Source organism: Geotrypetes seraphini, chromosome 6, assembly GCF_902459505.1.
Source record: "Geotrypetes seraphini chromosome 6, aGeoSer1.1, whole genome shotgun sequence".
Taxonomy (NCBI): domain Eukaryota; kingdom Metazoa; phylum Chordata; class Amphibia; order Gymnophiona; family Dermophiidae; genus Geotrypetes; species Geotrypetes seraphini.
Genome location: NC_047089.1, coordinates 121462 through 134555, shown reverse-complemented (window position 1 = coordinate 134555; position 13094 = coordinate 121462). Strand labels below are relative to the sequence as shown.

General features: G+C 45.6%; 1 protein-coding gene across 2 annotated transcripts in view; it reads right to left on the bottom strand.

Moving 5' to 3' along the window:
* DCHS1 (dachsous cadherin-related 1) overlaps positions 1–13094 on the bottom strand; it is a 309730-nt gene that overhangs the window by 192355 nt on the left and 104281 nt on the right. For both annotated transcript variants that reach the window (XM_033949396.1, XM_033949395.1), the window contains exon 2: positions 8124–9933. In XM_033949396.1, coding sequence (XP_033805287.1) covers positions 8124–9872 — 1749 coding nt within the window. In that variant the 5' untranslated portion in view covers positions 9873–9933. The remainder of the gene's footprint in view (positions 1–8123; positions 9934–13094) is intronic.

Sequence of the window (13094 nt, the reverse complement as noted above, 5' to 3'; positions counted from 1 at the left end):
CTATGGACCGGCGAGAAAAAAATAAATTTTGTGGACCGGCAAACTACTAGGACTGAAATTTAAAAACCCCGTTTCCGCCCCATCTCCGCGAGCTCGGTCCTCGCAAACCATCTGATCCCATCCGCACAAGCCTCAGTTATGATTTTATACTGAATGTATTTTATTAAAGTATAAAAAGAAACAATATTCTGTATAATTGTCATTTTATAAATACAAATAATACAGAGCAAGGATCAACAAAACCCCTGTCTCCCCTCCCCTTCACATATATCCCCTCTACTATCAAGAAAACGGAATAAGCCAAATTATTAGAGAATGCTACTCAGAAATATCATGCTAACAGAATATCGCAGTCACACATAGCAGGAATAGGGTTAGGGGAGTGCAACTAGGGCAACTGCCCCACTGGTCAGAGAGAGCCCTAAGCCACTGCGTGGACTTTGCAGTCCAGTTATGTCTAACACTAGCACTAGCAGGATATATATTTCAAATCTGATATATTCTAATCACAAAATAGAAATAAAATTATTTGTTTCTACCTTTTGTTGTCTCTGGTTTCTGCTTTCATCTTCTTTTCACTCTCTTTCTTCCAGCGTCTGCCCTCTCTGTCTCTTCAATCCAGCATCTGCCCCTTCCATCTACTGTCTGACCTCTCCTCCTTCCATATGGTATTTGTCTTCTTTCTATGCCCCTCTCCCCTTTCCATCCAGCCTATGCCCCTCTCTCCTTTTTACACGATTCACTCCAGCTTCACTGCTCTCTTCATTTTTATCTCTCCTACACCAGATCTAGCATCTTTGTCCCTCTCAATTTCTCTGCTGACCCCCCTTCCCATCTCATTCCTGTCTCTCCCCTTCCCCTCCTCTAATCTCCCTGCAAGCTGTTTCCTTCCTTTTTTCTTCTCTCTTCCCTCCTCCCCCTGTCCGGCAGTAACTCTCTTCCTTTCATTTCCCTCCTCCCCTCCCAGGAGCATCTCTCCTTCTCCCTCCCTCCAGGTCCAGTAGCAGCTGTCTCTTTTTCCCCCTTGCCAAGCAGCTTCCCAGACTCATTTCCCTCCTCCCCTCCCAGCAGCATCTCTCCTTCTCCCTCCCTCCAGGTCCAGTAGTAGCTGTCCCTTTTTCCCCCTTGCCCAGCAGCTTCCCAGACTCCTTTCCCTCCTCCCCTCCCAGCAGCATCTCTCCTTCTCCCTCTCCAGGTCCAGTAGCAGCTGTCCCTTTTTTTTTCACCATGCCCATCAGCTTCCCAGACTCCTTTCCCTCCTCCCCTCCCAGCAGCATCTCTCCTCCCTCTCCAGGTCCAGTAACAGCTGTCCCTTTTTTTTTCACCATGCCCAGCAGCTTCCCAGACTCCTTTCCCTCCTCCCCTCCCAGCAGCATCGCTCCTCCCTCTCCAGGTCCAGTAACAGCTGTCCCTTTTTTTTCACCATGCCCAGCAGCTTCCCAGACTCCTTTCCCTCCTCCCCTCCCAGCAGCATCTCTCCTCCCTCTCCAGGTCCAGTAACAGCTGTCCCTTTTTTTTCACCATGCCCAGCAGCTTCCCAGACTCCTTTCCCTCCTCCCCTCCCAGCAGCATCTCTCCTCCCTCTCCAGGTCCAGTAACAGCTGTCCCTTTTTTTTTTTCACCATGCCCAACAGCTTCCCAGACTCCTTTCCCTCCTCCCCTCCCAGCAGCATCTTTCCTCCCTCTCCAGATCCAGTAACAGCTGTCCCTTATTTTTTTTTCACCATGCCCAGCAGCTTTCTCCCCTCCCAGCAGCTCTCCTTACTTGCCAGCGCTGCAATTCAGTAAGGCAGCCTCGGGTCCTTTGTTGGATCGCACCGCCTCTAAGGAAAGCGAAAGTTGCATCATCAGAGGCAGTGCGACTCAGCAAAAGTTCCAAGGCTACCTTCTTCAATCGCTGTGTTTGTAAGGAGAGCCGCTGGGATGGGAGAAAGCACAGTGTGAGGCTCCCTATTATCTCTCCGGCCCTGCGCGAAGGACAGCTCCTCGATCTTGCCGGTCTTGCGCGGACTGTCAGGAAATTGAAGATGTTGATCTCGCCGGTCCTACGCAGACCGGCTGGAATTTTCTGCGGACCTGCACCGGTCCGCGGAACAGCGGTTGAAGAACTGTGGTCTATACCATAATGTGTATGGAGACAGACTTAAAGATCTCAATGTGTGTGCTTTAGAGGTGGGGGAGCTTGGACATTTGGATACCTATGTGAAATGGGGTGGGTCTCATTCACTTGAGAGAAACTCCAAAGTAAGGGCATAGGATGAAGTTGGCGGGGGTGGTGCTCGGAAGTGGGCCGGGAGGTGCTTTTTTTTTGCAGAGGATGTGGAGTAGTCTCCCAGTGGAGATGGGGGCTGTGTCTGGGTTTGAGGGGGGGCATGGAAAGGCATGTGGGATAGTAGGGGATGGGCAGACTGGATGGGCCATTTGGCCTTTGTCTGCCATTGTGTTTCTATATTTCTAAGAGGAGGGTAGGGAGAAATATGAGCTATAATTATCGAATGGAGATATAGGACAGAAGGGCCAGAATAGGGGAAGGTTAAGAAGTGCATCTGAAGTGCTTCTACAAACCCCCTTTGGGGTAGGAATAAAAAAGCAATTAAGTGACAATAACACATGATAGCATTACTACTAATCATTTCTATAGCACTGTACATCAAAAGACAGAAGAGACAGTCCCTGCTCAAAAGAGCTTACAATCTAGTCAAGACAGACAAACTGGTCAAGAAGGTGCATCAATATACAGTGCTCAGGTGGGGGAACTACAGAGAGAAGGATAAGACAGATCTTTGGTGATCAGCAGGTGGGTCAGAGTTTGGTATTGGAGGCAGCTTCAAAGAAGTGGGCTTTGAGTCTGGATCTGAATACTGCCAGAGGCAGAGCTTGGCATACCGAGTCAAGCATTAATGTTACATCTGAGAGAACGATCAATAAAAAGAAAGGTGATGTCAGAAGGAGATCTGAGGCCAGCACTGAAGATTTGGTGGGTAAGCAGAGAGGAGAAGAGGGCAGTCTGCCCTTGCCACCCCCGTTGCTATACCACTGACCAGAAAGGACTCTCAATTCTTAAGCAAATCTTCTTTAATGCAGTATCTCAAGACAAGGAGAGAAATAGAATTCTGTTGCTTTAAGAAAATTGTAGCCTCTGCTATCAGTCCACTCTCAACCAGTGGTTCGTGGGTTCAAGTAACTGGGAGAATCATTTCAGTACATGCCGAGAGGTAATGCTGTGGTTTACTGTATGAATAGTAGGGCAGGGTAAAAAAGACTTGATAGGGTTACAGTGATTTTGAAGGCTTGAAGTGGCCAGACCACAGAGCTCTCAGGGCAGAAGAGGAGAAAAAACAGGGGCTGCCAGCCCAGCATGATTAGAGAATAGCAACACTTCCATAAACCACAGGGAGCCTAGTAGAGAACTACAATATTACACAAATGTATAGTCCAAAAGCAAAACTCACTATTGCTACTAAACAACTGAATTACTTATTTGCCCATCTAATAAACAAAAAAAAACTTTTTATTCACCATCTCACACGTTGAGGTCTGCTAACAACTGCATTTCTTTAAGATCTCATCTTGAAAAAAATAGTTAAAATTGTATTGAGTTTCCAGGGCCCACTGCCAAGGAATTCCCTTCCAAATGGATTAAGGAAAGACTTTAACTTATGTCATTTTTAGGGCTGAAGTTAAATTCGGCTGGAAAGATTGTATTGTTACATATATGGATGACATACTTCTCTGATGTTATGTGTAGTATAATACTGTTGGGCAGACTGGATGGACCAAGCAGCTCTTCGATTTACTATGTTACTACATAGTATAGTCCTTATACAGTAGGAGCACTTGTGTAGTTATATCCTGACTCTTATTAAGATTTGCTGTTACCATTTAGTCTGAATTTTGTATCAAGTTGTTCTCAGAGACAGTAGCTTAGCAGCAGGGGGAGACCACCCTGGGCGCTGTCTTGGTGGGTGGGAGTAATGACACCTCTCTGCCCCTCCATGCCATACTCACGCCCTCCCTTCTCCCCATACCTCTTTAAATCTTCACCAGCGCAAGCTGCTCGCACCAGCTTGGCTCCCTTCTGAAATCACTTCCTGGTCACGGGGCCAGGAAGTGACTTCAGAGGGAAAGCCAATGCTGAACAGCAGGCAAGAGAAGTTTTAAAGATTTAAAGAAGTAAGAGTGTAATGTAGCGAGTGAGGAAGGAGCGAGGGGTGGAGAGGAGGGTGCCACTGCCCCGGGAGCCTCCTACCCTTGCTGGTAAGGGAGTGGATGATATAAGCTCATGGTTCCTTAAGGAGGTTTCCTCACTGAGAGAGACTGAGCTACCTTAAGTTAGGAAGAGCTAGCCTGCTGAGTCAGGAGGGCAGGGCTCGGCAAGGACCTTAAAAGCCCTGAGGCTGCAGTGTTGGAAGAACGACCCAGGGCAGGGGAAGGAGTTCTCCAGAAGAGTTTTCAAAAGTCCTCCAACCGCATTCCTAGCAGTAGGAGGACAGGTTATAAATGCTGAAATAAATAAGAAAATAAATAAAAGCTTCTGTATCAGGTCAATCACTGGGGGCGGATCTTCTGGAGTCCTGCAGAACTTGCTTGTCCCTCACTACCGAGGTGAGACAGAATTAGGATTACCATATGGCTCCAGAAAAAGGAGGACGGAGTGAGCTATCTGGCTTTTACTTCTACTGAAAGCAATGGAAGTAGGGAGGACAGATAGAGACATCTGTGCTTTACTTCAATTGAAAGCAATGGAAGTAAAGCCTGGATATCTCAATCCATCTTCCTTTTTCTGGAGCCATATGGTAACCCTAGATCAGGGGTGTCAAAGTCCTTCCTCGAGGGCCGCAATCCAGTCAGGTTTTCAGGATTTCCCCAATGAATATGCATGAGATCTATTAGCATACAATGAAAGCAGTGCATGCAAATAGATCTCGTGCATATTCATTGGGGAAATCCTGAAAACCCGACTGGATTGCGGCCCTCAAGGAGGGACATTGACACCCCTGGTGTAGATAGAATGACACGTGTATAACTTAGAAGGGATATTGATTGCAGTGTCCAAAGATGGATCCCCAGGGAACAGTCTCCCACCTATGCCTCCAGAGATTGTCTATGAGGTAACAGAAGACTATCAGATAGACTAATTAATCCCTTGTGAGATTCTAACTAGATTTGGACTGGGTTAACTGGGAAGATAAAGACTAATGATGGCTGAGACTATGAAACCTGTCAGGGACAGGACTGAAGAATGAATATATGAATCTGAGAGTTTTTCTTTCCTACTAGGCTAGAAATTAGATCAGCAAAGGTGAAAAGAACTACGACGACAACACTGAACTTCAAGAAAGGGAATTATGATGCCATGAGGAAAATGGTGGGAAAGAAACTCAACGACACCGCAAGGAAGATGGAGTCCGTAGAAAAAGCCTGGACCCTACTTAAAGGCACGGTGCACGAAGCACAAAACCTGTGCGTCCCCAAGTTCAGGAAAGGGTGCAAAAAAAATAAAACAAACAACCCAGTGTGGATTACAAATGCAGTGAAAAAGGCGATAAGTGACAAGAAGGCATCATTCAAAAAATGGAAAAAGGACCAATCAGAGGACAACCAAAAGGAACATAAAATACACCAAAAGGAGTGTCACCGAGTGGTTAGGAAAGCAAAAAGAGAATATGAAGAGAGACTAGCGGGGGAAGCAACAAACTTCAAATCATTCTTCAGGTACGTCAAGGGGAAGCAACCAGCAAGGAAGGAAGTGGGACCCTTAGATGATGGAGACAGAAAGGGAGTGGTAAAAGAGGAAAAGGAGATAGCTGACAGGTTAAATGAGTTCTTCACGTCAGTTTTCACGAGGGAGGACACAACCAACATTCCGGATCCCGAGGAGATCGTAAAGAGAGACCAGGATGAAAACCTGGTCCAAATAGAGGTGAGCAAGGTGGATGTCCTCAGGCAGATAGACAGGCTAAAGAGCGACAAATCGCCAGGTCCGGACGGCATTCACCCAAGGGTACTCAAGGAACTAAGGAACGAAATAGCTGAGCCACTTCGACAAATATGCAACCTATCCTTAAAAACTGGAGAGATTCCGGAAGACTGGAAAATAGCAAATGTCACGCCCATCTTCAAGAAAGGCTCAAGGGGAGACCCAGGAAACTACAGGCCGGTGAGCTTGACCTCAGTCCTGGGAAAGATGATGGAAGCGCTGATTAAAGACAGCATCTGGGAACACATCGAAAACAATGGGCAGCTAAAGTCGAGCCAGCATGGTTTCTGCAAGGGCAGGTCATGCCTCACGAACTTATTACACTTCTTTGAGGGGGTAAATAGCCAGGTGGATAAAGGGGAATCTATAGACATCATTTACCTTGACTTCCAAAAAGCCTTCGACAAAGTGCCACACGAAAGACTGCTAAGGAAGCTATGGAACCAAGGGGTGCAAGGGGAGGTCCACCGATGGATCAAAAACTGGCTGGCGGACAGGAAACAGAGGGTTGGAGTAAAGGGCCATTATTCAGACTGGCAATGGGTCACGAGCAGAGTTCCACAGGGGTCGGTGCTGGGACCGTTCCTGTTCAACATATTCATTAACGACCTAGAGACGGGAACAAAATGTGAGGTCATTAAATTTGCAGACGACACCAAACTATACAGCAGGACTGCGAAGTTCTCCAAAAAGATCTGACAACGCTGGAAGAGTGGGCCAAAAAGTGGCAAATGAGCTTCAACATAGGGAAATGCAAGGTCATGCATGTAGGGATAAAGAACCTGATGTTCACTTACAAAATGGGGGGATCACCGCTAGGGGTGAGCAACCTTGAAAGAGACCTGGGAGTAATGGTAGACACAACCTTGAAGGCGTCGGCGCAGTGCGCCACAGCCTCAAGGAAAGCAAACAAAATGTTGGGTATCATTAAGAAGGGTATCACGACCAGGACGAAGGAAGTCATTCTGCCAATGTATCATGCAATGGTGTGCCCGCACCTGGAGTACTGTGTCCAGTACTGGTCGCCGTACCTTAAGAAGGACATGGCGGTACTTGAGAGAGTCCAGAGAAGAGCAACTAAGCTAATAAAGGGTATGGAGGAACTCTCATATACTGACAGACTGAAAAAGCTGGGGCTTTTCTTCCTGGAAAAGTGGAGACTTAGAGGAGACATGATAGAAACCTTCAAGATCATGAAGGGCATAGAAAAAGTAGACAGGGATAGATTTTTCAAATTATGGGGACCCACAAGTACAAGGGGGCACTCAGAGAAATTGAAAGGGGAAAGGTTTAGAACAAATGCCAGGAAGTTCTTTTTCACCCAGAGGGTGGTGGATACATGGAACGCGCTACCGGAAGATGTGATAAGCAGGAGCACGCTACAGGGCTTCAAAGAAGGTTTGGATAGGTACCTGGAGGACAAAGGGATTGAGGGATACAGATAGGAGTGGAGGTAGGTTTAGGGTTAGGATTAGAGGTAAGTTAAAAAATTAGTCTGGGACCACTGTTCAGGCAATAGGCCTGATGGGCCGCCGCGGGAGCGGACCGCTGGGCAAGATGGACCTCTGGTCTGCCTCAGCAGAGGCAACTTCTTATGTTCTTATGTACTTAGTCTAAATGCAAATAAAGTATCTCATTTTACTTGCAACCCTTGTGTGGCTGAATTTGTGAAAGTCCAAGTCTGATCTCCAGTTATCTATTGTCATTAATTATTTACCTTTTATTGAAAACCAAGGCAGTACATATATTGTCAATAAAACATAAACCCGAACCATTCCACTCTCCCTCACCCCTTAGCCCAGGATCACCACAGGCCATAATCGTCCATATCAACCCATCCCAATAAACAGAAAAAGCAAACCAGAACCCACCAAAATCTGTTACCCTCCTAGTCCACTTATTGATTGATTGGGATTTACTAACCACCTTATGAAGAGATTCACCCAAGGTAGTGGCTTGGCACACAAGCGCCCCTTGAACTTACGAGCATACCAATTCACCCCCTAAAACTGCCCCAAAAATCCCCATAATACACAAACTCAACACTACCTTCCCCTTACACCCTGTTCCCAGCAGCAGAGAAAGTAAAGCTGTTCATCCCTCCCATCCCCAGCAGTTGAGAGAAGTAAAGTTATTCTTCTACCTGGAGGAAGCAGGTTCCCACGGGTGCATTCTCCTTCAGAGATACATTGTAGAAACTGCTGCTAAACACTGGCTCATTGTCATTCACATCTTGTAGAGCCACCTTCACTATGGTGGTAGAGGAGAGAGGAGGTTTCCCACCATCTGTGGCTACAATAGTCAGCCTAGGATGTGGGTCTTTCTCGTAATCAAGTGCATTTATGGTAGTGATTATGCCAGTGGCAGAGTCTACTGTGAACCAGTCAGAATGTGTCTCCTGGTTATGCAGGATGCTATAGTGAATCTTTCCATTTTGTCCTTGGTCTTTATCCCTGGCTGTAACTTGTAGCACAAAGCTGCCTGGATATGCCACCTCTGGGATGGCCTGCTTGTAGACCTGCTGATCGAAGACAGGTGGGTTATCATTGATATCCATAATTTGCAGGATGAATGAGGACTCTGCTTGCAGTGGTGGAGTGCCCGAATCTGTTGCCATTACCCTCAACTCATAAGTATCTCTTTCCTCCCTGTCCAGAAGTTTGTCCACACAAATCAAATAAATTATATTGTCTTTGGTGGTTAAAGCAAATTTGCCATCACCACCTTCCAGGGATACATTGACATTAGAATATTCTCCATAGTCTGGATCAGACACTGAGATGCGAGCCACATACTGTCCTGGCTGGGCGCCCTCTGATATCTGAGGGGACCCATCCTCACTCAAGAAAATGATTGTCATGGTGGGCTGATTGTCATTATAATCTCTCACATGGATAGAGACGAAGGCAGTGGAAACCTCTGGGTGAGTGGCATTGTCCCGAGCCTGGACCACAAGCTCATGAACCTTGCGCATCTCATAGTCTAGTCCCTTGCTCAGTTTGATCACACCTGTCTTGGAATCAATTTCAAAATACTTGTCAGGGTCACTCTGCCGGCGGTTTATCTCATAGATTACTACCCCATTATATCCCTCATCAACATCAGATGCAAACACTTGCAGAAGACTGCTTCCTGGCTTTAGACTCTCAGAGATCAGTGTGTGATATCGGCTCTGGTTAAAAATAGGGGCATTGTCATTGATATCCTGAATCAGCACATCTAAGCTCATCTGAGTTCTCCTCTGTGGAGAGCCTCCATCATAGGCTTCTAAAACCAAAGAATAGGTTGATCGATTTTCCCTGTCCAGGATGTTATTGACCACCAGATCCAAGCAGAGAATTCCATTAGTGTCTCTTCGGGTCTCCAGCCTAAAAACTTGTCCTATATTACCCCGTTTGATAATGTATCCTTGAGTGTTGAGCTGCTCACTGTCTGCATCAATGGCTGGGTCCAGTGGGAATCGAGTCCCAATGGTGGTATGCTCAGGAATGTGGAAGGAGCTGTGTTTCTTTGGAAAGGTGGGGGCATGATCATTGATGTCATTTACCTGAATTGTGACCTCCACAGTGATCCCTTCAAGAGTGACAGCAAAAAAGTTGTACTGATCCCGACTTTCATGATCCAACACTTTCTTTGTTTTAATTATTCCGGTGTTCTCATCAATGTCCAGGTCAGTGGCCACACCACTGCCTTCCTGGTCTGAAATAAAATACATATATGCATTGGTGCCTGCGGGAAGTCCTGCGCTAATGTCCCCAATGATGGTACCAGCAGGCTGCTCTTCATCAATTTGTAAGTCCAAAACGCCTAGAGTAGGGGAAGAGTGCCCGACCATCATCAGCCCCCAGAATGCTAGGAGTAGAGAGGACAGAGGTGCCCTTCTGAGGTCCATTATACAAACAGGTTGAGAAATTCTTGCACGGTCTTTCAGTCACAGGCTCCAAGCTTTAATCCTATAAAGAATGCAGAATACGGGAACATTGGTCAGAAAGAATTATTAACAAGCAAAACATTAACAGATTAAAAGAAAAACCTAACAAAGAAAAGGGAGCAATAGAGCATGAAAGACTTTTTCAGGCCCTCTTTTTCTCATTCCCCTTCTCATCTGCATTGACTCTTCCTTTCCCTTCACCCCGCTTTTCACTTGAACACTCCCAGGCTCCCTCTTTCATCCCAGTCTCTAGTAGTTTCAACCATTCACCCCATGATCTCCTTCTTCCCTCAATGTCTTGGCTTCTTATCTGATCCCCTGAAATCAACTGTACTGACATATACCTCAGAAGCTATCTAGTCATATCTCACACTTCTCATTGTCCTCTACTAATATGAGGCTTCTACCATTAGCAGTACTGACTTCTGGTTGGCACTAAGCATTCACTCTCAGTGAGTATGAGCTACATGGCACAGGAATTCTCATGTTTTTCTCGCAGTGAAAACTTTTATAAGACCAGAATATCTGGAAGGACTGGTCAGAAAGGAAAAACATCATGAAATTACATAGAAATACTTTTAAAACAAACAGGTTTGGCCACTGTGTGAAATAGGATACAGAGTTAGATGGACCATTGGTCTGACCCAATATGGCTATTCTTATGTTCATCATTCACTGACCATACCTTCTACCTCAAAGAAAAGTCATCATTCAGATTGTGGTGGTATAGAAAAAATAAAGTTATTATTATTATTATTCACTGCGAACAGAATAGGACAGTTATCATTCAGTCATGAAGGGAAGTCATTCAAAACTGTCACCGAGTACAATGCAGAAAAGTCATCATTTACCACTGACAGTACCATAGTCATCATTAACTATTAAAATCATGTAAGAACATCAGAACTGAAATACTGGCACAAACCAAAGGTCCATCAAGCTCAGGATCCTGTTTCCAAGTAGTACCTAGCTAGATCCCAAGTAGCAAAACAGATTCTATGCTGTTTATCCTAGGAATAAGCAGTGGATTTCCCCAAGCTACCTCAATAATGGCCTATGGACTTCTCTTTTAGGAAATTATCCAAGCTTTTTAAAAACCCTGCTAAGCTAACTGATTTCACCACATTCTAAGTTTATTTCCAAGTTTATTTACAATTTGATATACCGACCATCAGCATGTATCTGGTCAGTTTACAATACTAAAAAGTATAAATTAAAAATAAAAAGGGGGGGGAGAAAGGCAGGGTTATGACGTACACATTGATATAAACAGGAGCTTGGGTAGGAAAGAGTAATAATTACATTCTGAGATAAAAATAAAATACAAGGAGCTATGCAGGGATGGGAAAGTGTAACAGGGGAAGTGGTGTCGCTTCCGAGAAGCAGTTCTCTTAAAAAGTGTCCTGCGGTTAGAGGAAAGGATTTTATCTTATGGTTTCATATGCATCTTGAAACAAGAAGGTTTTGAGTTTAGTTTTGAATTTTTCAAGAGAGGTTTCTAGGCGAAGATGAGATGGCATGGCATTCCAGAGAGTAGGGGCAGTGACGGAGATGATTGTGTTTCTGGAATAGCAGAGTTCCTTGATAGGAAGGATGGTTAATAAGTTCTGGTTGGCTTCTTTGACTGGGTGACGAGGAAGCTGGATGTTGGGGAGTCCCTGGACATCGTATACCTGGACTTCAATAAAGCATTCGATAGCGTACCACACCGCAGGTTGCTGAGCAAGATGAGTTCTATAGGATTGGGCGACACATTGACGAAATGGGTTGGGAACTGGTTTGGAGGTAGGCTTCAGAGGGTGGTGGTAAATGGCACCCCCTCCGAAACGACGGAGGTGATCAGTGGAGTGCCGCAGGGCTCGGTCCTGGGCCCAATCCTATTCAACATCTTTATAAGAGACTTGGCTGAAGGGCTGTGAGGCAAAATAACATTATTTGCCAATGATGTCAAACTAAGCAACATAGTGGGCAAAAGCACAACAGACAACATGATGCACGACCTACTCCTACTGGAGCGCTGGTCTAGGTCCTGGCAACTCAGCTTCAATGCCAAAAAATGCAAAGTCATGCACCTAGGCAGCCAAAATCCATGCAAGACTTACATCCTTAATGGTGAGATCCTGACAAGAAGTGAAGCAGAACGAGACTTAGGGGTGATCGTCAGTGAGAACATGAAGACTGCCAATCAAGTGGAGCAAGCTTCATCCAAAGCAAGACAAGTCATAGGTTGCATATGCAGGGGTTTCGTCAGCCATAAGCCTGAAGTCATTATGCCATTGTATAGATCCATGGTGAGGCCCCATCTGGAATACTGTATGCAATTCTGGAGGCCGCATTACCGTAAGGATGTGCTGAGACTGGAGTCGGTCCAGAGAATGGCCACCCGGATGGTCTCGGGACTCAAGGATCTCCCGTACGAGGAACAGCTGGATAAATTACAGCTGTACTCACTCGAGGAACGCAGAGAGAGGGGTGACATGATCGAGACATTCAAGTATCTCACGGGCCGCATCGAGGTGGAAGAAGATATCTTCTTTTTCAAGGGTCCTGCGGCAACAAGGGGGCATCCGTGGAAAATCAGGGGCTGGAAACTGCACGAGGACACCAGGAAATTATTTTTCACTGAAAGGGTGGTTGATCGCTGGAATAGTCTTCCACTACAGGTTATTGAGGCCAGCAGGGTGCCTGATTTTAAGGCCAAATGGGATAGACACGTGGGATCTATTCACAGAGAAAGGTAGAGGGAGGGTCATTGAGGTGGGCAGACTAGATGGGCCGTGGCCCTTATCTGCCATCTATTTCTATGTTTCTATGTTTCTATGATCTGAGGGTCTTAGAAGATAAGTAGGAAATGATGTGTTTATCGAGAAAAGCTGGAGTGTGAAAGAGTTTAATTTTGAAGACGAGCATGAGTATTTTATATGTGGTACAATGTGAGACCAGTAACCAGTGTGCTTTCCAGAGAAGAGGAGTGAAATGGTCATATTTTTTAGATCTATAGATAAGTTTGATGGCGTGTTCTGGATGAGTTGCATTAGACGCGTTTCCTTTTGCAATAGTCGAGGTGAGAGATAATCAAGGAGTGAATTAGGGTATGAATAGAGGCAATATCGAGCACAGAGGTAATAGAGCGAATGAGACGAAGTTTATAGAAGCATTTTTTGGTCAGAGAGCTAATTTGGT